The following is a 23,840-nucleotide window of genomic DNA, read 5'->3' as shown; positions in this document are numbered from 1 at the left end:
ATCTGTTCTTCCCTGCCCAGGGACTACAGGTTTTGCAAATGCTGCTGTAACCTGGCTCAATACATATTTTCTTGTCCTATGAGATTAATGTTTTTTGTGCATTGTCCCTGTTTTTATTAATAAATTCCTGATTCCTAATGTGATCGACACTCTCTCTCTACCTTCTGGCAGAGAGTGAAATGAGGAGATAAACACGGCGGCTGTGTCCAGTCTGTAAAAGCAGATCATCCATCTATTGTCTGTACGGCTAATCGGTGCACGGTCACAGGTGGGCTGCAGCCGATCCCAGCTGAGACAGGTTGAGGCCGAGGGCGAAGTAAACCCATCACAGGGACAAATTACAGAGACACTCACACACTCACATTCCCTCCTACGGGGCCGTGTGTGCATGTTCTCCACCCAGACAGGCCCCGCAGGGAATCAAACCCGCAGGCTAAACACTGCTGCTCCACTGTGCAACTGTGAAAAACCAAATCAGGTTTGAAAACAAATACTACCTCTAATTTTCTCCAGGTATCTCTTCGTATAAAAAAAAAACACGATGCCACTGAAAGCAAAACAAACACAAACACTGTATTTACAACTGTGCGACAGGAGATAATAACATCTTGTCACCCGATGGAGCCGTCGTACAGGTGCAGAATCACTCACTCTTTGTTTTCCACATGATACAATTTGATATTTCTTTCTTCAACATAAAAAAGAAGAAGAAGCAAAAGCCAACCTGTCAGTTCGGTTGAGTCCTGGATCTGTATTCTTGATCGCAAACGGCCTGAAATAGTTTCTTATCAGCCACTATTTTTTTTGTCCTTTTGATCTTCTCACAAAGAGCAGTCAGTTGGGGGCATATACCTCTTTCCTTATTCATCAAGCACTTTGCAATGAAACAATGAAAAGATTAACAATGCAATGCATCAAAGACGGTCTTCAAAGGAAGTGCATTTTCCAGTTTTCCGTAGCTGTGCGGTGATGTAGATAACAAAAGGAAGTTGAGAGGAGAGAAATAAAGGCCCTAAACCTCTCCAGGGGAAACACCTCTCCGCTGCCACTGTGTTCTGGCCAAATGCAATTTCCTGAGCACCACACTGCTCTTCAAAGAGAAGAGAAATTGCTCTATCACAGCAGACACAGTCGAGAGCTGTGAAGAGGTGGGAGTGGAGGAAGAGGAGAGGGGGGAGGTGGTGGTGGTGGTGGTGGGGGGGGGCAGTTTGAGAAAAAAGTCTTGGACTTGTGAGCTACATAAATTAACTTCCACATAAATTATCCATCCTCTCTCAAATTAGAGGAAAACACGAAAAGGTCAATAAGATGCTTCAGTGGGTGGAGGGACTACTACAGACCCGACTCCACACATGCACACACACACCAAACAACTATTTACATGCTTAATATGTGTGCATTTCGTATTCCAGCTCTGAAATAATGAATTATTGAAGCAGCACTAACCAAATGTTTGGGAGCAGAAACCAGTTAGCAGGCTGCACTGTCCTAGTATCAGGAGGAGGAAGTGGTGATGCAGTGTTTGGGTTTAGGTCAGAGGAGGAGGAAGAAGAGCCCAACAACGACAAATGCTGCATCGTTCAAGTGCCACAGAGCCACAATCTTCTTCTTCTTACTTCACCTCTCGGCTCAACAGACAGTTTGTGTGTGTGTGTGTGTGGGGGGGGGAGTTTTATCTCCTACTTGCTCCGAGGGCGAGAGGACAAATAAATCAAAGCGCACAGGATGAGGGTTAAAGCTGCAAAGGCCGAATCCTGTGATGTTAAAGCAGAAGTAAGCGATCCAGTCGTTTGGGCTAATGCTGCGTTCCAGGCAGGCTTTTGAAACCGTAAATTACAGCTTCAAGTCACAACTTACGACTTTGTAGCGTTCCAGGCAACCCACTCGTGTTTTTCCGACCTGTTTTACCTGTGAAAGTCACTATAACGGCCACTCGTAACTTCCGACCCGTGACATCGTACCAGATCGAACTGGTACGACTTCACAGGTCGGAAAAACACGAGTTACGGGCTGCCTTGAACGCACCATAACAGTCCTCGTCCCTACGTCACCGCTTCACGCGCATCCCTTGGCTGCACACACAGCCCTGCATGCCGTTCTCTCTCCTCATTGGATAAAAATTGTAGGATACAGGAAAAGTTTTCTCCTCGGCTCAGAGCAGAGCAGAGTGACTGACAGACCCGTGTTTCAGACCAAACACTCTATGTAAGTGATTGCTGTCGGAAGATACAACTATTTAAGACTTATATTAACACAAAAATATCGCTTACTTCTGCTTTAATGTGTGTGTTGTTTCTTTTTCACAAGCAAACATTTGACTTTCTGCAGCAGGAACAGAAGAGGGTTACTTACAACTAACAACATCAACAGTGACTTTACTATAGTCACAGCAAATCATGGCAGTGTGACTCCCCCACTGAAACTGGAGCAACACAGAGTTTAGACACAACAAACCTCAAAAAGGCAAAATCTGTAGCTGCAGGCGACACGACCTCAGAATCAGACCGAACTGAAGCCATTTCACTTCAGTTATTTGTTTTCTATTTCTATCTGGGTTCAGTTTCTCAAAACACAGACCTCGACTGCAACTGGATTTACTACACCCTCACACATGCACACATTTTTCCGACGGGCAATGTGTGAACATTTCTGCAACTTTAAGGTGAGAGGAAGGAGGAAGGTTTAGTTTTTTTTTATCACTTGTTACTCGTCTGTTTCTGCCACTTTTCATGTGTGGAGAGTTTTGGCTCTGTTATCTACAGTTTCCAGTCTGACCACGTTGGATATCCAGCGTGGCTGAACTGTGTGCACGCACGTATACTTCTGACAGACCGTACAGCAGCTCTTACATCAGCGCTCAGCCCTCGGAGCAGCGTTTAAATCCATCAGTTGCATCACTAGTTTTTCACTTGACTTTCTAACGTATAACTAGATTTTTTTAAAATAGTTCTTCAAACTAAAACGCTCTGGGATATGAGCTGACTTGTATTTGGGGAGCTATTTTTCCTAAACAACTTCCACATTCATTGCAACAAAAAGGACTTCCTATGCTCACAATCCCACAAAGCAATTCATCCTACCATCTGCCTCCCACATCCACCTGTTCGCGCTCCCCTGTCACCCACTTAGAGCACTTACACCGACCATCTCCACCTGCTCCCCACCAGATTGTCACCCCACTTCTTTAGCCTGTGACTTCACATTCAAGCCAGAATCTGACATCTGAACCTGCACCATTTATCCTCATAAATAAGATCTGAATAGTAATACTGTTGTGCGATTCAACAGCTGCGATAATGCAAAAATGATGGTGATTACACACAGCGGGCCAAACACTCAATATATACTCCTCACGATTACTGAGTGTCGTGAATTACTGTACAGTACCAAGTGTCCATTATACAGGGGGAGCGGTAAATGAGAGAGAAAGGGAGAGATTTCAAACACAGCCAGTGTCTGCGCTCCTTTAGCAGAAAATATTTTGCCTTCTGTAATAATTCAACAGTTACAACGACTTTGCACTGGGGGGAAAAGTGTAAAATCTCAGTGAAGCACAGACCTGTAGCAGAGCTGTCAGGTTCTTGTATATGTAAATTAGACTTGTAGTTCTTGAGACCGGTCTCGGTCTTGTCTCGGTCTCGACAGTGTTTGGTCTCGGTCTTGTCTCTGTCTCTGGTCTCTTGGTCTCACAATGTCTCGGACTCGCAGAACGGTCTCGAATGGATTTGTAGCCTTACAATATCCAGGCAGGCATGCTTTATTTTTTAATATCATTATTTATATGCCCCCTTCAAGTGGTACAGTACCAATCACATGCATTTTGTGACACAGACGCGTTGGCACTCATCCTCTCGCGTTCTACAACTCATGCGGAATAGCAAAATATGGTTTAACTAGTTGTTGTTTTTTTGGTCTCGTTCTCGGTCTCGGTCTTGAGCTCGACTGGTCTTAGTCTTGACTTGGTCTGTCTTGGTCTTGGTTTTGGTCTGGTCTTTATTTTTATTTTTTTATTTAAAGGTTTATTTGAAATGGGACCTCTTGGTCTTGATACTCTCTGGTCTTGGTAGTGTCTTGGTCTCGGTTCAGGCGGTCTTGACTACAAGTCTATAATGTAAATACATACAATATACAGTATATCCACATAGGACGAGGGTGGGCTATCATCTATCACAAGGCCATATATAGAGACGAACAACCTCACACATTCACATTCACACACTAAAGACAGTTTTAGAGTTGCCAATCAACCCGGTGCAGCTATACATGTGTTTGGAAACCCACACGTGCAAATACATCCATCCACTATTCTTTTAAAAGACAGTTAAAGCAGTGGTTAATCAATAATCAATCATGTAATCACTAATCATGTAAATCACTAATCAATCATGAGGCTGTTTGTGCTGTTTCTCAATGCTTGTAATCATATGTCCTGTTTTTGTTTTTGTTTTGTTTTTTTCCTGTTTGTTTGCTTATTTGTTAGCTTTGGTTCTCTTGCCTAATGCCGTTTCATGTCCTGCCTTGTAATGTCTGATATTGTTTGTGCTAATGTTTTAGCTCTGTGTGTTACTTGCATGTGTTTCTAGCTGTGCTTTCTTCTCTTGCTTTCTCTCGCTCTTCTTCTCCCTGTCTGCATGTTATGTCTGCATGCCATGAGCTTTTGCCATGCTGTATGTCAGACTTCTTACCTGTTTTACTTGTTATTATTATGAGCTTTTACTACTAGATAGATTACTAGATTGTTATGTAAGTTGTGTCTTGAAAGTACTTAATTGTTGCCCTTTTTTTTTGGCTTTTAGGTTGCCTTTAACATCTGGCCAGGGACAACGGACGAAAACTAGCCTTGTTGGCTAACTCTGGCCCACTTACAGTTTTTCTTTTAACTCTGTTGATTAGTGGTGCACTGTCCCTATGAAATAAACTAATAAAATAAATAAAATCCATCCAGGCTCAGGAATCAAACCCATAACATCAACTTACTGAGAGGCAGCAGTGCTAAACCCACTGCAGCAGCGTGCCACCCTTTATGTACTGTACTGTATGTGAATTTCACTGATGAAGATTTCCATGGGGTTACTGTGGTCTGTGAAAAAGAAGAAAAAAAAAAAGACTCCCTCTCTCCTCTCATTACTCGCTGCAGCCCATGTTAGCATTAATACAGAATCGGCCCCGGGGGCAGACTGAACAACTTTTTACACTTGAAATATGTTTGAATATGTTAAAATATTACAAGTGTAGTGAATTAACTTTGTGGTTGCAGCAACACGCAAAAGCGTTTCTGCATCAGTAAACCAGTCAAAGTCTTGAGGACCAGACCAGCAGCTTATTCTGTTTAACAGGTGGTTTCATGGCCTCAAAGGCACTAATAAAAAAAAACAATATTTAGCAAACAGTGGTGATGATGAATCTCATTTATCATTACTCTTATTATTGTTGTTATTACTGTGGGATGTCGCTTCAATTAATGGTTAGATTAAGATAAAATGAGATGATACTTTGTTTTGTACTTTTGGTTTCAAGATAGTTCCTGTGCCTTGTCTTGTCTTTTATCTTCTTTTTTGTTATTATTTAGGTTCAATCAATACATATATTTGCCTCTGCATACAATTCCTGCAGCGACCAATTTTTTCCTGCAGCTTCAGCTACTTAAAGGTGATACAGAAACAAAAGATGGCAGGAAACACAACTTGGCATACACAACATTACATTCATACATAGACACACAACCAGAATGACATTTATATCCCAAACCATGTCAGAGTCAACTATGCCATAGGCTATATAACTTAGTAAGGAACATTGAAGCTCAGTCCAGAAAGGTCCACAGCACCCAAACAAATCTTATCTTATCTTATCTTATCAATCTTTAAGCTGTGGAAAACGAAACAGAAAGTGCAGAGACAAGAGACAGAAACAAAAACTAGAGATAAACAGTAGGAAAAGTGAAAACCACAGATAAGTATTACTTCTACTAAACTCCGCCCCCTGAGGTGGAGTTTGTGACAGAAGTCCTGTTGTTTAGAGACCGACAGGAGGTGATGCCAGCTCCGTAGAGACGTCAGCTTCTGTCTCACCGTGCAGAGCGTGATCATCGTAATAATCCTGAATTTACTCTGAATTCAAAAACAAGTGGAAACGGACCAGAGCAGCTACAGTAGGCTACACATGCGCAGCCAGACACATCTGATAAATGAGGGAGTCTGATCTCGCTGCTTCAAACACTATTCAGAGACATGAAAAAAAAAACAAAAAAACGACTTCCAGCACTTTTTTTTTTTTTACTTTCACTGGCTTTGCAGGAAAAATGGCAACATTGCCCCAAAGCAGAAATATCACCTTGCTGCTGCTGCTTCAATGCAGCTGCTACAGTACAAGTGGCAATGTGTGTGTGGAGCTCCTCTGTGTGGGTGTCACTGTGTATGAATGTGTGGTTATAAATATTCCCCACTAAGAATAAATCCCTGAAGTCAACACACACACACACACACACACACACACACTCAACTCTTCCGGTTAAAGCAGAAGTAAGCAATCCGGTCGTTTTGGCTAATGCTGCGTTCCAGGCAGGCTTTTGAAACCGTAAATTACAGCTTCAAGTCACGACTTACGACTTTGTAGCGTTCCAGGCAACCCACTCGTGTTTTTCCGACCTGTTTTACCTGTGAAAGTCACTATAACAGCCAGTTGTAACTTCCGACCCGTGAACTCGTACCAGATCGAACTGGTACGACTTCACAGGTCGGAAAAACACGAGTTACGGGTTGCCTTGAACGCACCATAACGTCTTGTCAGCCGATGGAGTTAGCAGCCCCCGCCCTCGTCATGGATCTATTGGTCCTCGTCCCTACATCACCACATTCAGGCGCATCCCTTGGCTGCACACACAGCCCTTCATGCCGTTCTCTCTCCTCATTGGATAACACTTGTAGGATACGAGAAAAGTTTTCTCCTCGGCTCAGAGCAGAGCAGAGGGACTGACAGACCCGTGTTTCGGTCCAAACACTCTATGTAAGTGATTGCTGTCGGAAGATATAACTATTTAAGACTTATATTAACACAAAAATATCGCTTACTTCTGCTTTAAATCAAGGTAAAAACAAAAAAAAAACCACATGATTCTGCTCATAGTTTCCTTCACACCACCACAGACGTCCGCTCAAGATGAACGGGAATCTTCTTTTAAAAAAGCCATAAAACTTAATCCAATCTATTCAGTGAGGTTGCTGTGTGGAATGATCAATGCACGGCTCCAAATTAAAAACCACATCACATACCAGCGACTATTGGCAACAGTGTCCGGTGCAGCAGCAGCAGCATTTTATGGCAGACATCACAAGTCAGAGAGCTCCACTTTGTGCCGCAGGGAAAACTTCCTTGTGCATCAGTCAGTCAGACATACACACACACACACACACACACACATATATAATGTTAGTGGACTGTTAAAACACATTTCTTTGACCTGCTTCACTGCATTATTCTACATCTCGTCTCCACATGGGGCTTAGCTGCTGTACAGTGCCACCCCTCCCTTGTTCTGAAGTAGGAAATGATAATAAAAAGATGAAAAGGTAAGATGTAAACATGTACACGGGGCCCGCGAGGATTCAGCTAAATAAATAAATAAATAAGTAAAAAAAAAAAAAGCTCAAAACAGTGTTTGATCATAAATTTTAACAAGGACTTGTCGGCACAGATTCAAAACATTTTATAAACAGACTGATAAACGCACCCTGACGTGATCGTCGCGAAACAAGGAAGAAAAGATAAAAGGTAAAAAGATAAAAGCTTCAATCTGTCTGTCTCTAAAAAAAGTAAAAGTCCATCTGTGTCTCTGGGAGTTAAAGACATATCCGAGCTCACACCGCTAATGTGACGAGTCCTCGATGTCTCACCATGCAGAGGAAGGTCAGCAGGAAAAAAGTCAGCAGGTATCCTGAGGTCAGACAGCCACACGGTTCACTCAGAGGTTTCCTCTTTCTTTGCTGTGGGGGGTTCATCATTCTTTTACCCACTATAAATATGTAATATCATGACTTCATGCTGCGTGTCCTCTGCACTCTGCTGCTCAAACACCAGATCAGACTGCGTGTCCTTCATTTTACAGGGTCTTCAACTCTAAAGACAAAAAGTACTGTCATCTCTAGTTTATTATTCACACTAGAGTAAATGGCACATTTGTTCGGGGACTATATTTTATTTTATAGGATCTATATTTTCCAGCTAATTTCCTGGAATTGGTCATTGTCTACGCTGATATTATTTCCTCATCAAGCAAACATAATTTGGTACTGATCATAATGGAAAAGAGGAGCGTGTTCACTGCTGCAGTTATTAAAGGGATAGTTCACTCAAAATTCAAATTGCACTCATTATCTACTCACCCTCATGTGGACTACGGGCTGGGAGAAGTTTCAGAGTCCTCTGTGGCTTCTCTGAGTCACAGGGGGTCTCGGCGTAGCAGTGCATGTCCATATAACGGTCGCAAATGGATACCAACTGTCTTCGTAACAAAAAGACACACCAAAAAACATCCAAATACCTCCATGCTGCTCGTATGTAATGTCCGTCTTGTATTGAAGCCCCGAAATGCGAAATTGTTCCGAAAAAAATTCAGTAAGTCTATATTTCAAGCTTGTTTGTAGCGGAAGCTCCTCTTCCTGGTCCGTCCAATTTGGACGAACTTGAACTTGAAATATAGACTTATTGAATTTTTTTCGGAACAATTTCGCATTTTGGGGCTTCAATACAAGACGGACATTACATACGAGCAGCATGGAGGTATTTGGATGTTTTTTGGTGTGTCTTTTTGTTACGAAGACAGTTGGTATCCATTTGCGACCGTTATATGGACATGCACTGCTACGCCGAGACCCCCTGTGACTCAGAGAAGCCACAGATAACTCTGAAGCTTCTCCCAGCCCTTAGTCAACATAAGGGTGAGTAGATAATGAGTGCAATTTGAATTTTGGGTGAACTATCCCTTTAAGCAGCCAGTTATGTCTTTAAAGCCCCTGTACAGACTTTTCATTTAGTGTTGATTTTGGCGGCCCCTGTGGACGAAAGCGGTGGAATGAAGACTGCATTTCCCACTGTCATGAAGACGTTTGTCCGGCCGGAGCGTGTAGATTTGTTTTGGAAATGTCAGAAAGAAGACGGGACTTGCATCTTTTTTTTTTCTTTTTTTTTGCAGCGTAATGTATCTATTTGTATCGTTTGGTCAGTGGTCCGACCCGACCATGCCTTCCAGAGGTATAGAATTAGACGACTTAGAAATAGCGAATCTTCACACTGATGGGCTCATTTGCTGTTGTAGGTAACAGAGACACATCAGCAGAAACCTGAGACTTTTGCGTATCCAGTTAAAACCTCTGGACAGGGGTTTTAAAAGACGTTATGTAGCAAAATAATACGAGGAGGAACAGTTCACATTCAGACATCGCTATTGAAATACGAATTGTTCATCATTTTAATTTTAATTTTACAGGTACGGTCTCTGGAGATTAGTTCAGTTAGCAATAGGAGATTGAGAAATGTACACCAAAGCTGAAAAGTTCATAAATCAGCCAGTAGTGTAACAGTCCAATTAGTATTCATTGATTATTCAGCAGCTTTATAATGTTCAAATTGGAGGAAGAATTGAAAATTAAGACTTTTTTCCTGCAGAAATAAATAATAAAACCTGATACTAAAGTGGATATTTAATATTCTCTCCTTTTTCATTAGTGTATCCTCATAATTAACAGTTAATCACCTGCTGCTAAAATAAGACTATAATAAAATACATTGCTCTGATTATTTGTGTGTCTGAGGTCAAACTGTAAATAAAAGTTATTTCTTAAGGTGTGATGTGTAAAACTCATTAATCCACATGTAATAACTCGTTTAATCTTCTTATAAATAATATAAAAGCCACGTTGCTGTTTTACAGAGGATTATTTACAGGTCTAATTCTCAGCATGTGTTGTTGGCTTTTTTTTTTTTTACTAAAGCATCAGTGAGTTTCAGAGGTGCCGATCTTGTTGTAGAAGAAGCAAATCAAGGTGCTCAAATCCACTTTTTTTTTTTATAGGTGGGTGTTGAATCCTCAAAGGTAAAAATCAAACATCAGAAGTAGGGCAACGCTTCACTTTGATTGTTTATTCATCCGTGTTCAGAGGCTGACGGCTTTTTTTTTTTCTATACAAACGACGCTGTGGAGGCTTCACTGCTCCTCACATGTAGAAAAAAAAACAAAATTTTGCCCTTGTGATTTATGTTATGTTGCCATAACAACAACAACATTAACAAAAGTCATCTGAAAGCTGATTTGTGATCAGAAATTCTCCACTTGAACACTGGCAACCTCTTATATCGCATTTTGAGAATATGAATTGTACATCATTAGACTAAGATACGTATTTTTCTAACTGCTTTATATATGTGCTCATGTTGATAATGTGATTTTGGATAAAAGATTTATAATTCTTTTCTTCAATTCTTTTTTTTAATTTTTTTTACTATTATACATATATATACATTGTTACTATTATGATTGCTGTTATTATTATTTTATTTCTTATTGTTTATTTACTTTTCTTTTTTATTTATTTATCTCTTTGTTTGTTTGTTTGTTTGTTTTGTAAATATTGTTTGGTAGTTTTGTTTGTGGGGGAGACATCGGGTGGGATGGGAGGGGGAAAAAAACCCCCACTTATGTATCGTTGATTTGTAAGGTGAATTCTCTGAACCAAAGTGGTATAAAGGAAATAAAAAAATAAAAATAAAAAAGAAATTCTCCACTTGGAGTCACGACGACGAGTGCATTTCAGCAGCTACAGTCAAACAGTTAATGACCTTCACTTTACAGACAGTGAAGTTGATCCCTGAGGGGATGGAGAGAGGAGGAGGAGGAGGAGGGGGAGGAGGAGGAGGAGGAGGAGGGTTGATTGGGAAGAGAAGTTACTGCAGAGAGAGAGAGAGTGAGAGAGAGTGTGTTTGGACTAATTATCTGGCCACTTTAATGGCGACTGACTTGAATGAAGGAGACCGTTCTCCTGTGAAAAAGGAGGTCAAAGGTAATTTGTGCAGCAGCTTTACAGTACACGACCCATACGTAGTTACTGTCGGGCCACTTTACTCTTGAAAAGACCCAAGTTGAAGATTCAGTTCATACAGATAAAAAATGAACGAGGTCACATCTTTTTTTAAATAAATAAATAAATAAATAAATAGGCTGCTCATCTTTTTTCAGTTGAACCTCTTTCTTTCAACTATCCACTAACTGCTGCTCCCAAACTATAAATGGATTATTATTGTACTATTGAAGAATCACAGTTACATTTAACACACTAAAAAAAAAACTGTGTTGAGATTGAAAACATATTTCACCTCCTAAACAAAGTGTCATATTCGGCTGAAAGTGGAAAAACAAGGAGCAGTTAAGTGGAAATACCTGGAGGCTCGGTTTGAATAAAAATGTGTTTTTTGGGGTTTGTTTGTTTTTTACAGTTTTTCTTTGTTTGTTCATAAAACTGCTTCAACTGTTTAATGTTCAGCAGCAGTAATAGATGTTTCTACACCATCTGTTCTGCAGCAACATACTATAGGCTACTGATGTTGGGTCATGTCTATAGAGAGCAGGGCCGGCCGCTGGCATAAACACTCTATGTGGTTGTTTAGGGCCACAGCCGTTAGGTGGGGGGCCACATGATCAGAAAGGTACCGGGGTTCATCAAGTCATTTAAACATCCTGAGGTCTGCAAGTGCAGCTATGAGCTTTATATGTAATGTGAAGTCAATATTCAGCTTCTTTTATCTCACATTTGAGACATTTGGTGAACATAGAATGGCAGAATGACAACATTTGTGCTCAAAAAGCAATCATACAAAATTTCATTTAGACTTGTTTTCTACACTTATATATTACTGTATTCATATCCTATTTCAAGCACCAAAACAGTTCATTCTCATGACTGAAGGTGTGTTTTCATAAGGGATTTGAAATTTTTCAAAAAGCAGACCTCAAATTTCCAGCATTTGGCCTAAATTATTTCTTTATACAGTGTTCTGGGGCAAATTGGCCTCAGTGTGCTTACAGCGGAGGTTCTAATATTTAGACATAAAACACTTGAGTATTGTTACATCTGCAAGTATCTTAAAAAGATACATTTAAGAAAATATGTAAAAGTCGAGGAAATGGCCTCAAACCTCAGAGGGCATAAACATGTCTGTATTCAGTTTTAACCAGTGATTTGGTGTTTGCGCTTAGAGTGCAGGGCCACAAACAAAAATCTTGTTTAGGGGGCCACCAAAATCCTAGGGCCGGCCCTGATAGAGAGAGACGTGTCTGTAAAACTGTGGTGAGAGTGATCGCTGCTCACGTTTTACGACAGTTCATGTTGAAAAAAAACAGTTACTCACCACTTTGAAGTCTTCCGCTCTGCACTCGGTGCCGTGGAAGTGGCAGGAGAGCAGCATGTCGTTGATGTCGTGACCCGTGCGGTCGTAAAATTCCCGCATGTTGAAAGGTCGCGGTTTGAAGTTGTGGAAGTCGGCTTTGACCTTCAGACTCTCCAGGACGCTCTCCTCCACCAGGTGAAGGTCCCTGATCTCGTACCTGCACAGACACAGACACAGACACAAGACGAACAAGAAGAGGAAGAAGAAGTTCACTGAACTGTTTCATGTGTTTCTAAAGGCAGGTTTTTATGTCCCCGCAGGTTGGCACATTGATTGATGAATGGATCAATGCATTTCCTTGAAGAGTTCGACTTCACTGTGAATAATCGCTCAGTGGTGATAAAGCAGACTTCATAAAAAAAAAAGAAAAAAAAAAGGTGGATATCAGCCTTTAAATTTTTTCACACACTTCAGGTTGATCTGTGAACGCTTACTCCAGGGTTAAAAATGTCAGCGCAGAATGAATCAAAGAGGACAAAAACCAGACACTAAAAATGTACAAGATGGTTTTTCCGTGTCGCTCTCTGTCTCCGAGGTGATGCTATACTGCCTCAGCGTAATTCTTTATTGTACAGTGTGTAATAAAGTGCAGACACGAGCTGTACAAGCCCATAAACCCAGTCGTCCATTTCCTGTCGATGCAGCAGCTTCGGGCCACAAAGTACTTCAGCTCCAGTCGCACTGATCTGGATTCAAACTCAAGAGAAAAATGGGGTTTATGTTTGTGTAGGTTGGATTGTTGTTACTGTGACGAAACTTTAATACAAGTTTTTTTTAGCTGACTGATGGCTTCCCTTTAACGATAAGTCTGATTAAAGCCTTAAAAGGCGTGGGAAACAGCAAGAAGAAGGTCGCACTCATTACAAGTACGCTCATTATTTTCTGTCGGTGTCAGTGAAGTCGGTGAATTCTTCACTTTTCCAACAAGAGAGTAAAGTTTCCACAAATTGCTCTTCAAGCTTTGACGCAAATCTCATCAACACATGCAGAATCAAATGTTCTTTTTTCCATTTTACTATTCAAGTCAATTCCTTATGCATCATCATCAGATATTATAGACGCCTTAAAGATGTTTCAAACTCCTGTCTTCTGGTCAACAACAAAACTAAGTGCACCAGGATGTCAGTTAATGATGCATTGTCATTATGAAAATACAGCTGACACATTCACAGCCACTTCAAACTAATAAACCAATCATAGCAAACACAAGATGGAGCACGTTCAACGAATTAGCATGTTAGTTTTAGCCTTGCATGTGCATCATTAGAGATTTACAGTCAACCATAGCCTGTGCTTTCCATTTGATATTAAAGGAATAGTTCAACATTCTGGCAAATTGGCCTATTGCCATAATCCCTATAGTCATAGCAGAAGTTTTGTTACCTTTATTTGTCGGTGCAAGCTATTTTTAGAACGGCGGAGCAGAGCCGTGAGCTGCTCAGAGCTACGCTACGGAGGCTAATGGGATTTCTTGGTTTCCCAACAACTCCAAAACGCTCTGGTGGACAAGTTGTGACCTGCACATTCACCACACTATGAGATAATAACAGAACGTTACAAGACAGAGTTGTTTTAGAGACAAATTCATGCAAAACCGCTGATGCGTGTTCCCGTCAGGGGCAGTTTTTCAGCAAGCAGTCTCTGAATTTGCCTCCAAAACAACTCTGTCTGGTAACGTTCTGTTATTCTCATAGCGTGGTGAATGTGCAGGTCACAACTTGCCCACCAGAGCGTTTTGGAGTTGTTGGATTGTGTATTTGATGAGTTTGATGAGGGAAACCAAGAAATCCCATAATGAGCCTCCGTAGCGTAGCTCTGAGCAGCTCGCGGCTCTGCTCTGCCGTTCTAAAAATAGCTTGCACCGACAATTAAAGGTAACGAACCTACTGCTATAAATAGCGATTATGGCAATGGGCCGATTTGCCAAAATGTTGAACTATCCCTTCAAAGGGGAACTATGCAAGTCACCGGCTGCTTCTTCGCTGTTTTGCTGTCTCCTCCCTCCCTCCACCACCGGCCATGTGCATTTGTTTTCAATGAAATTGGGGAGAAGCCAATCCATGGAGCGGTGGATAACGTTATATATCACATGTTATGTTTTACAATGCTTGTATTTGTGTAGTCTTATCTGTCATAAACAAGAAATTACAGACTACAGGGTGTGTTTGTGTCGTGGTGCCAACGAGACGAGAGCTGGGACACTGGGTTGGAGATGCTGATCTTGCAAAGTCGGTTTTCGGCTAAGAGATGCTATGTGGAAAGCAGAGAGCCTCCATTCTCCCTGTTACAAGTCATTTAACTATCATAATTACTCCAAAGCTGTTTAATTAAGGTGAAAATATTGCAAACTTCCTCTTTAAGTATCCACATCTAAAACACTGTGAGTTGTGTTTGGTCCATACATTTTATGTTGTTATACTGAGTTTGCTGTTTTCTGGTTTTTACAGAAAATCCTGGATTATAGTGAAGAAGCGCTTCAATATTCAACATTTATTAGACTGTTTAATGAAATGAAGAATTAATTTCACCTAATGTTTCATCAAATCAACACCACTAATTATCTTGATTACTTTTTTCTTAGTAAACTCTAAAACAGTCATGCCACATTATTACTGATCACTCAGTCGTCGCTTAGCTGCTTTCTCTGTGATATTTAATTTTGTCTATCAACCGCTTTGTTTAAACTGCATTGAGAATTGAGAAATTGAGAATAAAGGCCGACCAATGACTGAGCGGGAAGCCGGTCAAACCACATCACACACAGAGAGAGTTCTCTGTGGCACTGGGAAATTTCCTTTTATTTAATGAAGCTCACAGAAATCTGACCACGCTGCCTGGTATTAAAAAGAGAGCAGAATAGCTGTAACTGCACCCGCTCTCTCCCCTCGCCATGATCTCCCACTGGGCTATTATTAAAAATGTCACCATTTTAATGGACTCACCAAAGAGCAGATTGCATGGAGAGTTTTTTCTTCTTCTTCTGAGCAGCGCCTAAACTGAAAGGCCTTTTAGAAATTTCTCATATGAATGTAGCTGCTGGTGTGAATATGGCTCTTTATTGATCTTTTGTGTGTAAGATGGTGTTAATACGTCCTGTGTGTTTTCTATGTCGCATGAATAAGAAAGATTTTTGAAATTAATGTTCTCTGAGCAACAGCTGGTAGCACACGTAATGTGAAATCACATCATAGTAGTTACATATTACACTATTAGACATGTTATAAAATTTGGAACAAGGTGCAGTAATCCCTCTGTTTTTCAATTTCACGAGGGCAAAGGGCCATTTAACAGTCTGACAAACATTAAATCAATAATAACCAGCCTCATTTATGTTTCAAAATGAGTTCATAACATTTCTTTGTGGCGTTAGGATTAGGCTTAGCCCCATTATGGCAGACTGAGGCGGAGAGTGTTTTTGGTTTGATTGAGCGAGAGCTTAATTGAGGAGAGGCATTTGCTCCCCTCTGTTTGTGTAGTGGACAAACCTGCCAAGGAGGCACTTACTGTATGAGATAAAATCCCATAAGCATGAGCCGTCAGGATCGGCCGAGGCTGACACTTCAGCATGTGTGCAGCTTAAATATCATGCCACAAGACATTTCCCAGATCAGTGACTCCAAACATGGGAAGTAGGTGGAGAATAGTCTTAAATGGATTTCATGCCACAAGCACTTTCATTTCTGGCCGGGGGTATAACAGCTAAGTGTGCCGTTTCATCGCCTCTCTTGCCAAGGGAGGCAGGATAATGAGCACTAAACCTACTTCAGAGTGAAAGACTCGAGATGAGTACATGGGAAAGGAAACTTAGAAGGGAAAATCAGCTCAGTTTACGCTTTGGTCTCCAACTTCGAAAAAGTCTTCCCTTATGAGATTAGGAGACGTAGTCGTGTAAAAAAAAAACATCCAGATGGCAAGCGCTGATTATCGGTCACACCACTGTCACTGGAAAAAAAAAAAAAAAAAAAAGAAGCCAATTTTAGTGTTCAGTCTGGGATCTTCATTAAAGATTTAGGGTAGAAGTTGGCTGCATCGCCACATAAAAGTAAAACCACCAGAGGCCGTCAGCGCTGGATGTCGTCCTGCCCTCGATCTCTCATCTCTCCCACTGACAGACGGTCAGAGGTTTAGGCTACGTCATTTCAGCTCTGAGCTTCTTCCTCTTTGTGTTATTGATCACTCAGATCACACACACACACAGAGAGACTTACACTCACAAACACTGGCCTCGCTGATTGTTCTATTATCACTGCCTCTGTTGACATTTGGACAACATTACAACACCGCAGGGACAGAAACATGTTTATCAAACAGCTTCCAAAGCCAAGATTAGTCACAGACTTTCCCTCCTTTTGTCTCTGATCCTTTGTCTTTCACCTCTTCAACAGCCTCGTGCATGAATGAGAGTGTGTCATTCATATTTCCTCCTCCTGTACAACTGACAACTATCAAGAGAGGTAAAAAAAAAAAAAACAATCTGACAGATCAAAACTGCAGCAAACAGGAGGATCTGAAATGTATCAATGGCAAAACACCCAGAGCATCTGCCATTTCACTTGTAATCACAGGAAGCAGACTCTTCTACACATATCTCCCTCCTGTGCAAACAGAGAGCGTGCTGTTGTCAGCTCCAGTGCAGAGTCTTCAGCTGCTGCACCGACAAAACGGCTGGAGTTTTCTGATTATAATGCCTCAGTTAATTCGAGCCCCGGCCATGCAGCCTGCTCTCCCAACACAGCACGACTCCACAAGATAGAGACTATTAGAGCTTGTTGGATGAGTGAGACACAAGCACCTGGCCCTTCAAGTATATAGCAACCATGTCACACTATGAAAATAAATAACTCAATTACAGGTTAAAGTCCTGCATTTAAGACACTATACAGCTGGATTATATACAAAATGCACTGAGCTGATTTGCACCAAACTTTATGGAGGGATGGACAATGGCACCATAAAGAATATTAATCATTTAGGATTTGGTGCAGGTGAAAAGGGAAACATCCAGGATTGTTTAACGCTGTGAAATAAGTTGGTTTTCAACACTTCCATCATTTTCTCAGCACATCACAACATACAGGAGTCTATGATCCAGATATAACAATGAGAATTTTTGAGAAGCTTTACTACTTGTTACTGAGGCATTTGTGTGTAGTTGCTGTTGTAGTTGGTCCATGTGCAGGCTTGCATGTTAAAATGACTGTATCATATTTTACAAGATCAGTGTGGCCTTTTTTACCCAAAATTAATTTCAAAATGTAGTGTTTTCTGCTGTCAAATATAATAACGGAGCCAGAACAACTATCTTTGACATAGCTACAGATAAGTATTATGTGTAGAAATACTTTAAAGATGCATGAAATGGAAATACTCAAGTGCAGTACTTCAGCAAATCAAGTGACCTTACAACACTGAAGCGCAATTTTCATCCAGTTTATAGATGAGGGTTAGTTAGACAGGGACTGTAAGATGCAGACTTTCTATGAAGAAATATTTAAAAAAAAAAAACAAAGAACAGAGATGAAATTAAAGAACAAACCGCATGCAGCAGAAAACAAAGCCATGAAGTGTGTGCATACCTCTGGTTGAGCAGGGCCAGCAGCTCCCCTGCGTGGTACAGGTCATTGCGCGTCACGCGACTGAAGCGGAAGGCGTTCAGGTTGCAGAAAGTGACCGCGGGGAACGTCATGATCGGGGTCGCGACCTCGTCCAGTTTGGTGACGTGCGGGTACTCGAGGTAGAAGTGGATCCGGTCCACGCACACGTACAGCAAGAAGGTCAGGGAGCCCAGGAAAAACACGACCCACAGACAGCGTTTGATGCAGAAGCGCTCGTACGTGAAGATGTGAGAGATTCCGTGCAGGGTCGAGCTGTGCGCAAAAACTTCTATGGGTGGAGGTTGATTCGAGTCCATTTCCTCGGTTTCTACTTTGAGATCCATTGTCAAGTGTGCAACAAGCTCCAAGTAGATGCAGGAAAACACTCAACTGTGAACACAAAACTGAGCCGCTGTTGTTGTTCATTCACCTGTGGCATAAACTGCCGTTATCCACCCGAACAACAGGCGCCAATAACGTGCAGGTTGATGACCACTGTTGGAGGATGTGGTGCGGTGTGATCGCCATCGCCTCATGCAAACTGCCGGAGGAGAAACATTTCGAGCATCTTTCCCCTCTAAAAAGTCACACGAGTGGGAAGTGAGAGCCCAAAGTAGTGCATTTCACACACAAAAAAAAGAAAAGGCAGGCGTGCAAAAAGCAGGATGAGTCTCCAGAGACATGCATCACCAAGAGAGTCCATCACCGCCGCTGCGCTGTACGCTGGTGTTTTGCAGGTTTCTCTCTGGGTTGCGCGCTAAAGCAAAGAAAAAGACAAAGTGTTGTATCAGCCTGGGAGTTCGCCGGTCGATCATAAGAAGTCCAGTGAAGCACGCATCATCCCCGCAAGAGGAAAACCCGGAGACCGAGAGAGAGAGAGAGAGAAATCCTCCTGACACTTCAGCTCATTTATTAAGAGTTCCTCTGCACGCACGACTCACTCACTCACTCAGGAGGTTTTTTTTTCCCTCCTCTGCTCTCATATCAGCATGCAAGTGGCTCGCTTGGTGGTTGTGGTCCGTGCTGACTGAGTCGTGAGGGCTTCTCTCTCCTCTTGTTTCAGTGTGTGAGTCTGAAAACAGCAGCAGCGGAGGACGAGAGGGGAGAGGAGAGTGGACTGAGGCTCTGCTGCTCACCTGAGAGTTACTGTAGTTTCACATGTTCACTCCACTACACAGCAGAGAGAGAGAGAGAGAGAAAGAGGGAGAGAGAGAGAGATTTCTAGGGGTTCATTAGTAAGAAGCATGTGTCAGACTTTATCATTTTCTGAGACAGGTTTAACCACTTTGACTCAAGTAATGCAGCTTTGTCCACATCCGGCACCAGTCTGGCTTCTTTATACATCATATAAAAACGACCTGTCTTCTTTCCTTCATGTGGCCTACATATATAATTTCATGTAATTACAGACCAACATGTCTCAATATTTGACAAATTCCCACTACAACCTGGCATTATTCTGGCTGTTTCTTCTTAATGTTTTCTTCACATTACCGCCGCATAATTAGCTACTACAGTAACTGCTTGTAAATTAAAAGGGGTTACCAAAAAATGCTTTGCACCTGAACTCCATAAATTAAACCTCAATGTCACATTTGCATTTAAATAGACAACAACAAGAGGGTCGCTCCAGCAGTTCAGCGTTGTACATCCATGGAGTGTGTGTTTCCATAAGAAGCAGGAGAGGTCGAGACCTTCAGACTGTCAAGTTCTGAAATCCTGATCCTACGTTTCCCACAATGCAACTTGATAATTTAATTTCAACCAAAATAATGATGTCACACAAAATTGGCATTTGCTCAATCAGTCAAATATTGTTTGTAGCTGCAGCATCATTGGTGTTAAGCAGAGATGTACAGTTGTGTGTCGTCAGTGTATGGAAACATCAAATAGGTGAAAGGATCTTCTCATGTTTTCTTAAAGGGATAGTTCAACATTTTGGCAAATTGGCCCATTGCCATAATACCTATAGTTTTAGCGGTAGGTTCGTTACCTTTATTTGTCGGTGCAAGCTATTTTTAGAACGGCGGAGCAGAGCCGCGAGCTGCTCAGACCTACGCTACGGAGGCTCATGGGATTTCTTGGTTTCCCTCATCAAATACACAATCCAACAACCTCAAAACGCTCTCGTGGACAAGTTGTGACCTGCACATTCACCGCGCTATGAGATAATAACAGAACGTTACCAGACAGAGTTGTTTTAGAGGTAAATTCACGCAAAACTGCTGATGTGCGTTCCCGTCGGGCGCAGTTTTCCGGCAAGTCTCTGCATTTGCTTCCGTAGCGTAGCTCTGAGCAGCTCGCAGCTCTGATCTGCCATTCTAAAATAGCTTGCACCGACAAATAAAGGAAATGAACCTACTGCTATGACTATAGGGATTATGGCAATGGGCCAATTTGCCAAAATGTTGAACTATTTATCCCTTTAAGATGAATGGATCTCTACCTATCGCTGGTCAATGCACAACCATCTTGAGGATTGTTTCATTAGGGTTTTACAACTGTTTTAATGGCATCTGATGCCGCATTTAAGGCATCTAGTTTAATAAAATAAAAACATAAAATGTGCAATAAGAGGCTTATTGAGCTCTCACATTAAAAAAGAAAAAGTGGGGAGAATATTAATATGAAAGTAAAATGCTCAGTGAGCGAGGCCACAATTAACCAGCCGACAGGTTCCTGCTCATAGCAGCAGTTAGTTATTAAAGGAAATGTAACACCAGTCATTTAATCAAATTGCAACAAATACTCCACTACACAAAGAACTAATCAAAAAGTTATAGTTTCCCTGTTTTTAACCAGCTCTGCATTTTTTGCATATTTGCGTGCTAGTTGTCACAAGCTACTTGTTACTTGCAACAAGCTAAGTTTTCACCCAGTAGTAGATATTCTCATTCATCCAGGTCGTTGTTATCTCTGGGCAACAAATTGGATCCAAGGCAACTGGACTTGTATTTGTCTTAGAAGACGTTTTTCCTCTAAGGGCTTCATCAGTTCACAACGCATCTGAGGACTAGTCAGAGTGATGCGTTGCGAACTGATGAAGCCCCTTGGGTAAAAGGCGAAACGTCTTCCTAGACAAATACAAGTCCAGTTGCCTTCGATTCAATCAGAGACACCTGGTCGTTAGGCTGCCGGCAGGAGGTTGAGTGCATTTTGGGTACTTTTTTATTTTATTTTATTTTTTTTACAATTTCTTAAAACGTTTTTTTGATTAAGTATATAAATGATTTTCTTGAATTTTACTGTTTACACCGTGAAACCCCCATTTGACACAATGTATAAGTTATGTATCTATTTATCAGTAAAACATTAACAATTACCCTTTTCATGTCATGTGCCCTCTAGTGGCAGCATGCAAAACAGAGTTTGGGCATCTCTAGTATATAGCAGATATGTCATCAAAGTCTTGTTAAGTACAAACTATTTTTCTCCTTTTTTTTCTTAAACTCAGAATTAATTAAATTAAAAACTGAATGTAACAGAGATGACAAGGTTGTCACTATGTAAACCTGAGTTATGAACCTTTCACGTATACAGAGGAGATGATGAGGACATCTGAACTGCAACACTTCAAAACAAAGTTGTTACAGCCATCTGAGTTAAAAAAAACAACAAAAAAAAACAGAAAATGAATGATATCGTCTTTGACATGTTTAGATTGGACCATGAATAAACAATGACATTTAGTCCCCAGCTGGATACCAACGTGAAAAATGGATTTGGCTGTGCAACAAGGCTAAATGAAGCTTTGTTAGAATGACAAAATATTTATTACGTGTCATAAAAGATGCATTACGCACCTTGAATGCATCAGCATGAGGAAGAAAAAAAAAATCTTAATCCGTGACATTAAAAGTCCTCGTACATTTCGCCTCCGTACCCAGAGGCTGTGTCGTCTCAAACCCAGCATAAACAGTGAGAGCAGGAACGTGCATTAAATTTTGAAAGCTCAAGCTCAAACATTTCCCAAAGGTGAACAGTGTCAGATGTGTGACTATCATGTTATGTTATATTAATGTCTCTCTTACCCATATAGCATTGTTGTGCAGATTAACAGTCATTAACTTGAGTTCAAGTGTCTCTGCTTAAGTAAATGATCTGAATGCAGCCTCTCTACTGTTGTAGAATAAGAAAAAACGGCAGTGTGACACAAGGTGACAACAAACAACTACAAGAGACAAAACAACCGTGTAGTCTCCACTGTGGCACTCAAGTCAAGTGTGCAAAGCGGAAACTGGTGTTTTCAGACTTGAAAGATTCAAATTAGACCATTTTTTTGGCTGACAAAATAAAGAAATTAAATTAAGGATTCAATATTTCTTCACCAGTATGTAATGCATGCAAAAATGGGTTGTAGTTTATTTGATAATTTCCCAATTTGTTTCTAGTAAACAACTATGCAATCTGTTACTCTTTATAGAAAAAATAATTTTCTGATACAATCTTTTCTTTCAATGGTTTAGATGTGAGAAGACTCATTGAAAACAAACAAAAACCACAAATCCATTAATATCCAATTTTCCCCCTTTTAAAATTTCCATGAAGTAGCTTTAAAGCTTTTAAAAATCCAATTATTTTACACTGTGACAATGGTGTGTATTGTTTATTTTCATTATAACGCCAATTATACCATAATTGTTACACACATTTCTTTATCTCATCAACAACATCAGTGATTTAGTGGGAAAAAACTAAACTTTAAGTGGATTATCTGTGACAATTGTAGACATTTGCAAATTTAGAAAAATCTTTGGTAAGAATAACATTTACATGGTCACTTAAAAACAGCTATTTACTGCACCGACTCAAGTCATAATTACTTAATATATCTAATAGTAAAACCATGTTTAAAATGTAGCCTGCTGGATATGATGCAACAGGTATAAAGGGTTGTTTATGTTTGGCATTTCATGTGGTGCATTATGAAGCCCGTCAGCCTCTCACTTATTTAAATTTATTTGGTCAAAATGTCCAATCTGAGCATTATTTCTCGTTGCTTTGAGGCCACATGATATTAAAGGGATAGTTCAACATTTTGGGAAATTCTCCTCCTATCACCATAATCCCTATATATATCATAGCAGTCGGTTCGGTTCATTACCTTTAATTATCAATGCATGATGTTTTGAGATCTGCGGGGCAGAGACGTGAGCTACTCAGTGAACACAATGGAGGTGAACGGTACAGGTCAACCTGTCCCTCATCAAACTCACCAAATACACAATCCAACAACCCTAAAACGCTCTGGTGGACAAGTTTTGACCTGCACATTCACCACGCTATGAAATAACATTACAAAACTGAGTTGTAGCCGGAACTACATTCCAGACATGGCGGCTGGGCGGAGTGATTTAAAAAGTACAAGTAGTTCCAAGTATTTGCTTCATGTGTCCCAATGTTACATAATTAACATATTATTTATTATTATTAGTTAATTTATTATTATTAGTTAAAGCAGAAGTAAGCGATCCGGTGGTTTTGGCTAACTTCCTGTCACTGGATGGAGTTAGCAGTCCCCGCCCTCGTCCCTACGTCACCACATTCACACGCATCCCTTGGCTGCACACACAGAGAGGACTGCCCCTTTATGCCGTTCTCTCTCCTCATTGGATAAAGGTTGTAGGATACATGGAAAGTTTTCTCCTCGGCTTACAGCAGAGCAGAGTGACTGACAGACCCGTGTTTCAGACCAAACACTCTATAGAAGTGATTGCTGTCGGAAGATATAACTATTTAAGACTTATATTAACACAAATATTCCGCTTATACTTCTGCTTTAATTAGGCCTATATTAGCAGTGTTGTT

At 40.9% G+C, this 23,840-nt stretch overlaps 1 protein-coding gene across 2 annotated transcripts in view; it reads right to left on the bottom strand.

Moving 5' to 3' along the window:
- LOC146984914 (acid-sensing ion channel 1-like) overlaps window positions 1-18,489 on the bottom strand; it is a 62,023-nt gene extending 43,534 nt beyond the window's left edge. The window contains exons 1-2 of one of the 2 annotated variants that reach the window (XM_085782537.1): window positions 18,015-18,489; window positions 12,400-12,595 (exon numbers count right to left, since the gene is read on the bottom strand). In XM_085782537.1, coding sequence (XP_085638663.1) covers window positions 12,400-12,595; window positions 18,015-18,376 — 558 coding nt within the window. In that variant the 5' untranslated portion in view covers window positions 18,377-18,489. The remainder of the gene's footprint in view (window positions 1-12,399; window positions 12,596-18,014) is intronic. The other variant, XM_085782538.1, reaches the window with a different exon arrangement.
- Window positions 18,490-23,840: the final 5,351 nt, after the last annotated feature.

This window comes from Trachurus japonicus, chromosome 7, assembly GCF_045865225.1.
Source record: "Trachurus japonicus isolate A0001 chromosome 7, Traja_1.0".
Classification (NCBI taxonomy): Eukaryota; Metazoa; Chordata; class Actinopteri; order Carangiformes; family Carangidae; genus Trachurus; species Trachurus japonicus.
Note: the sequence above shows the minus strand (reverse complement) of the source record. Positions and strands in the feature narration are given on the sequence as shown.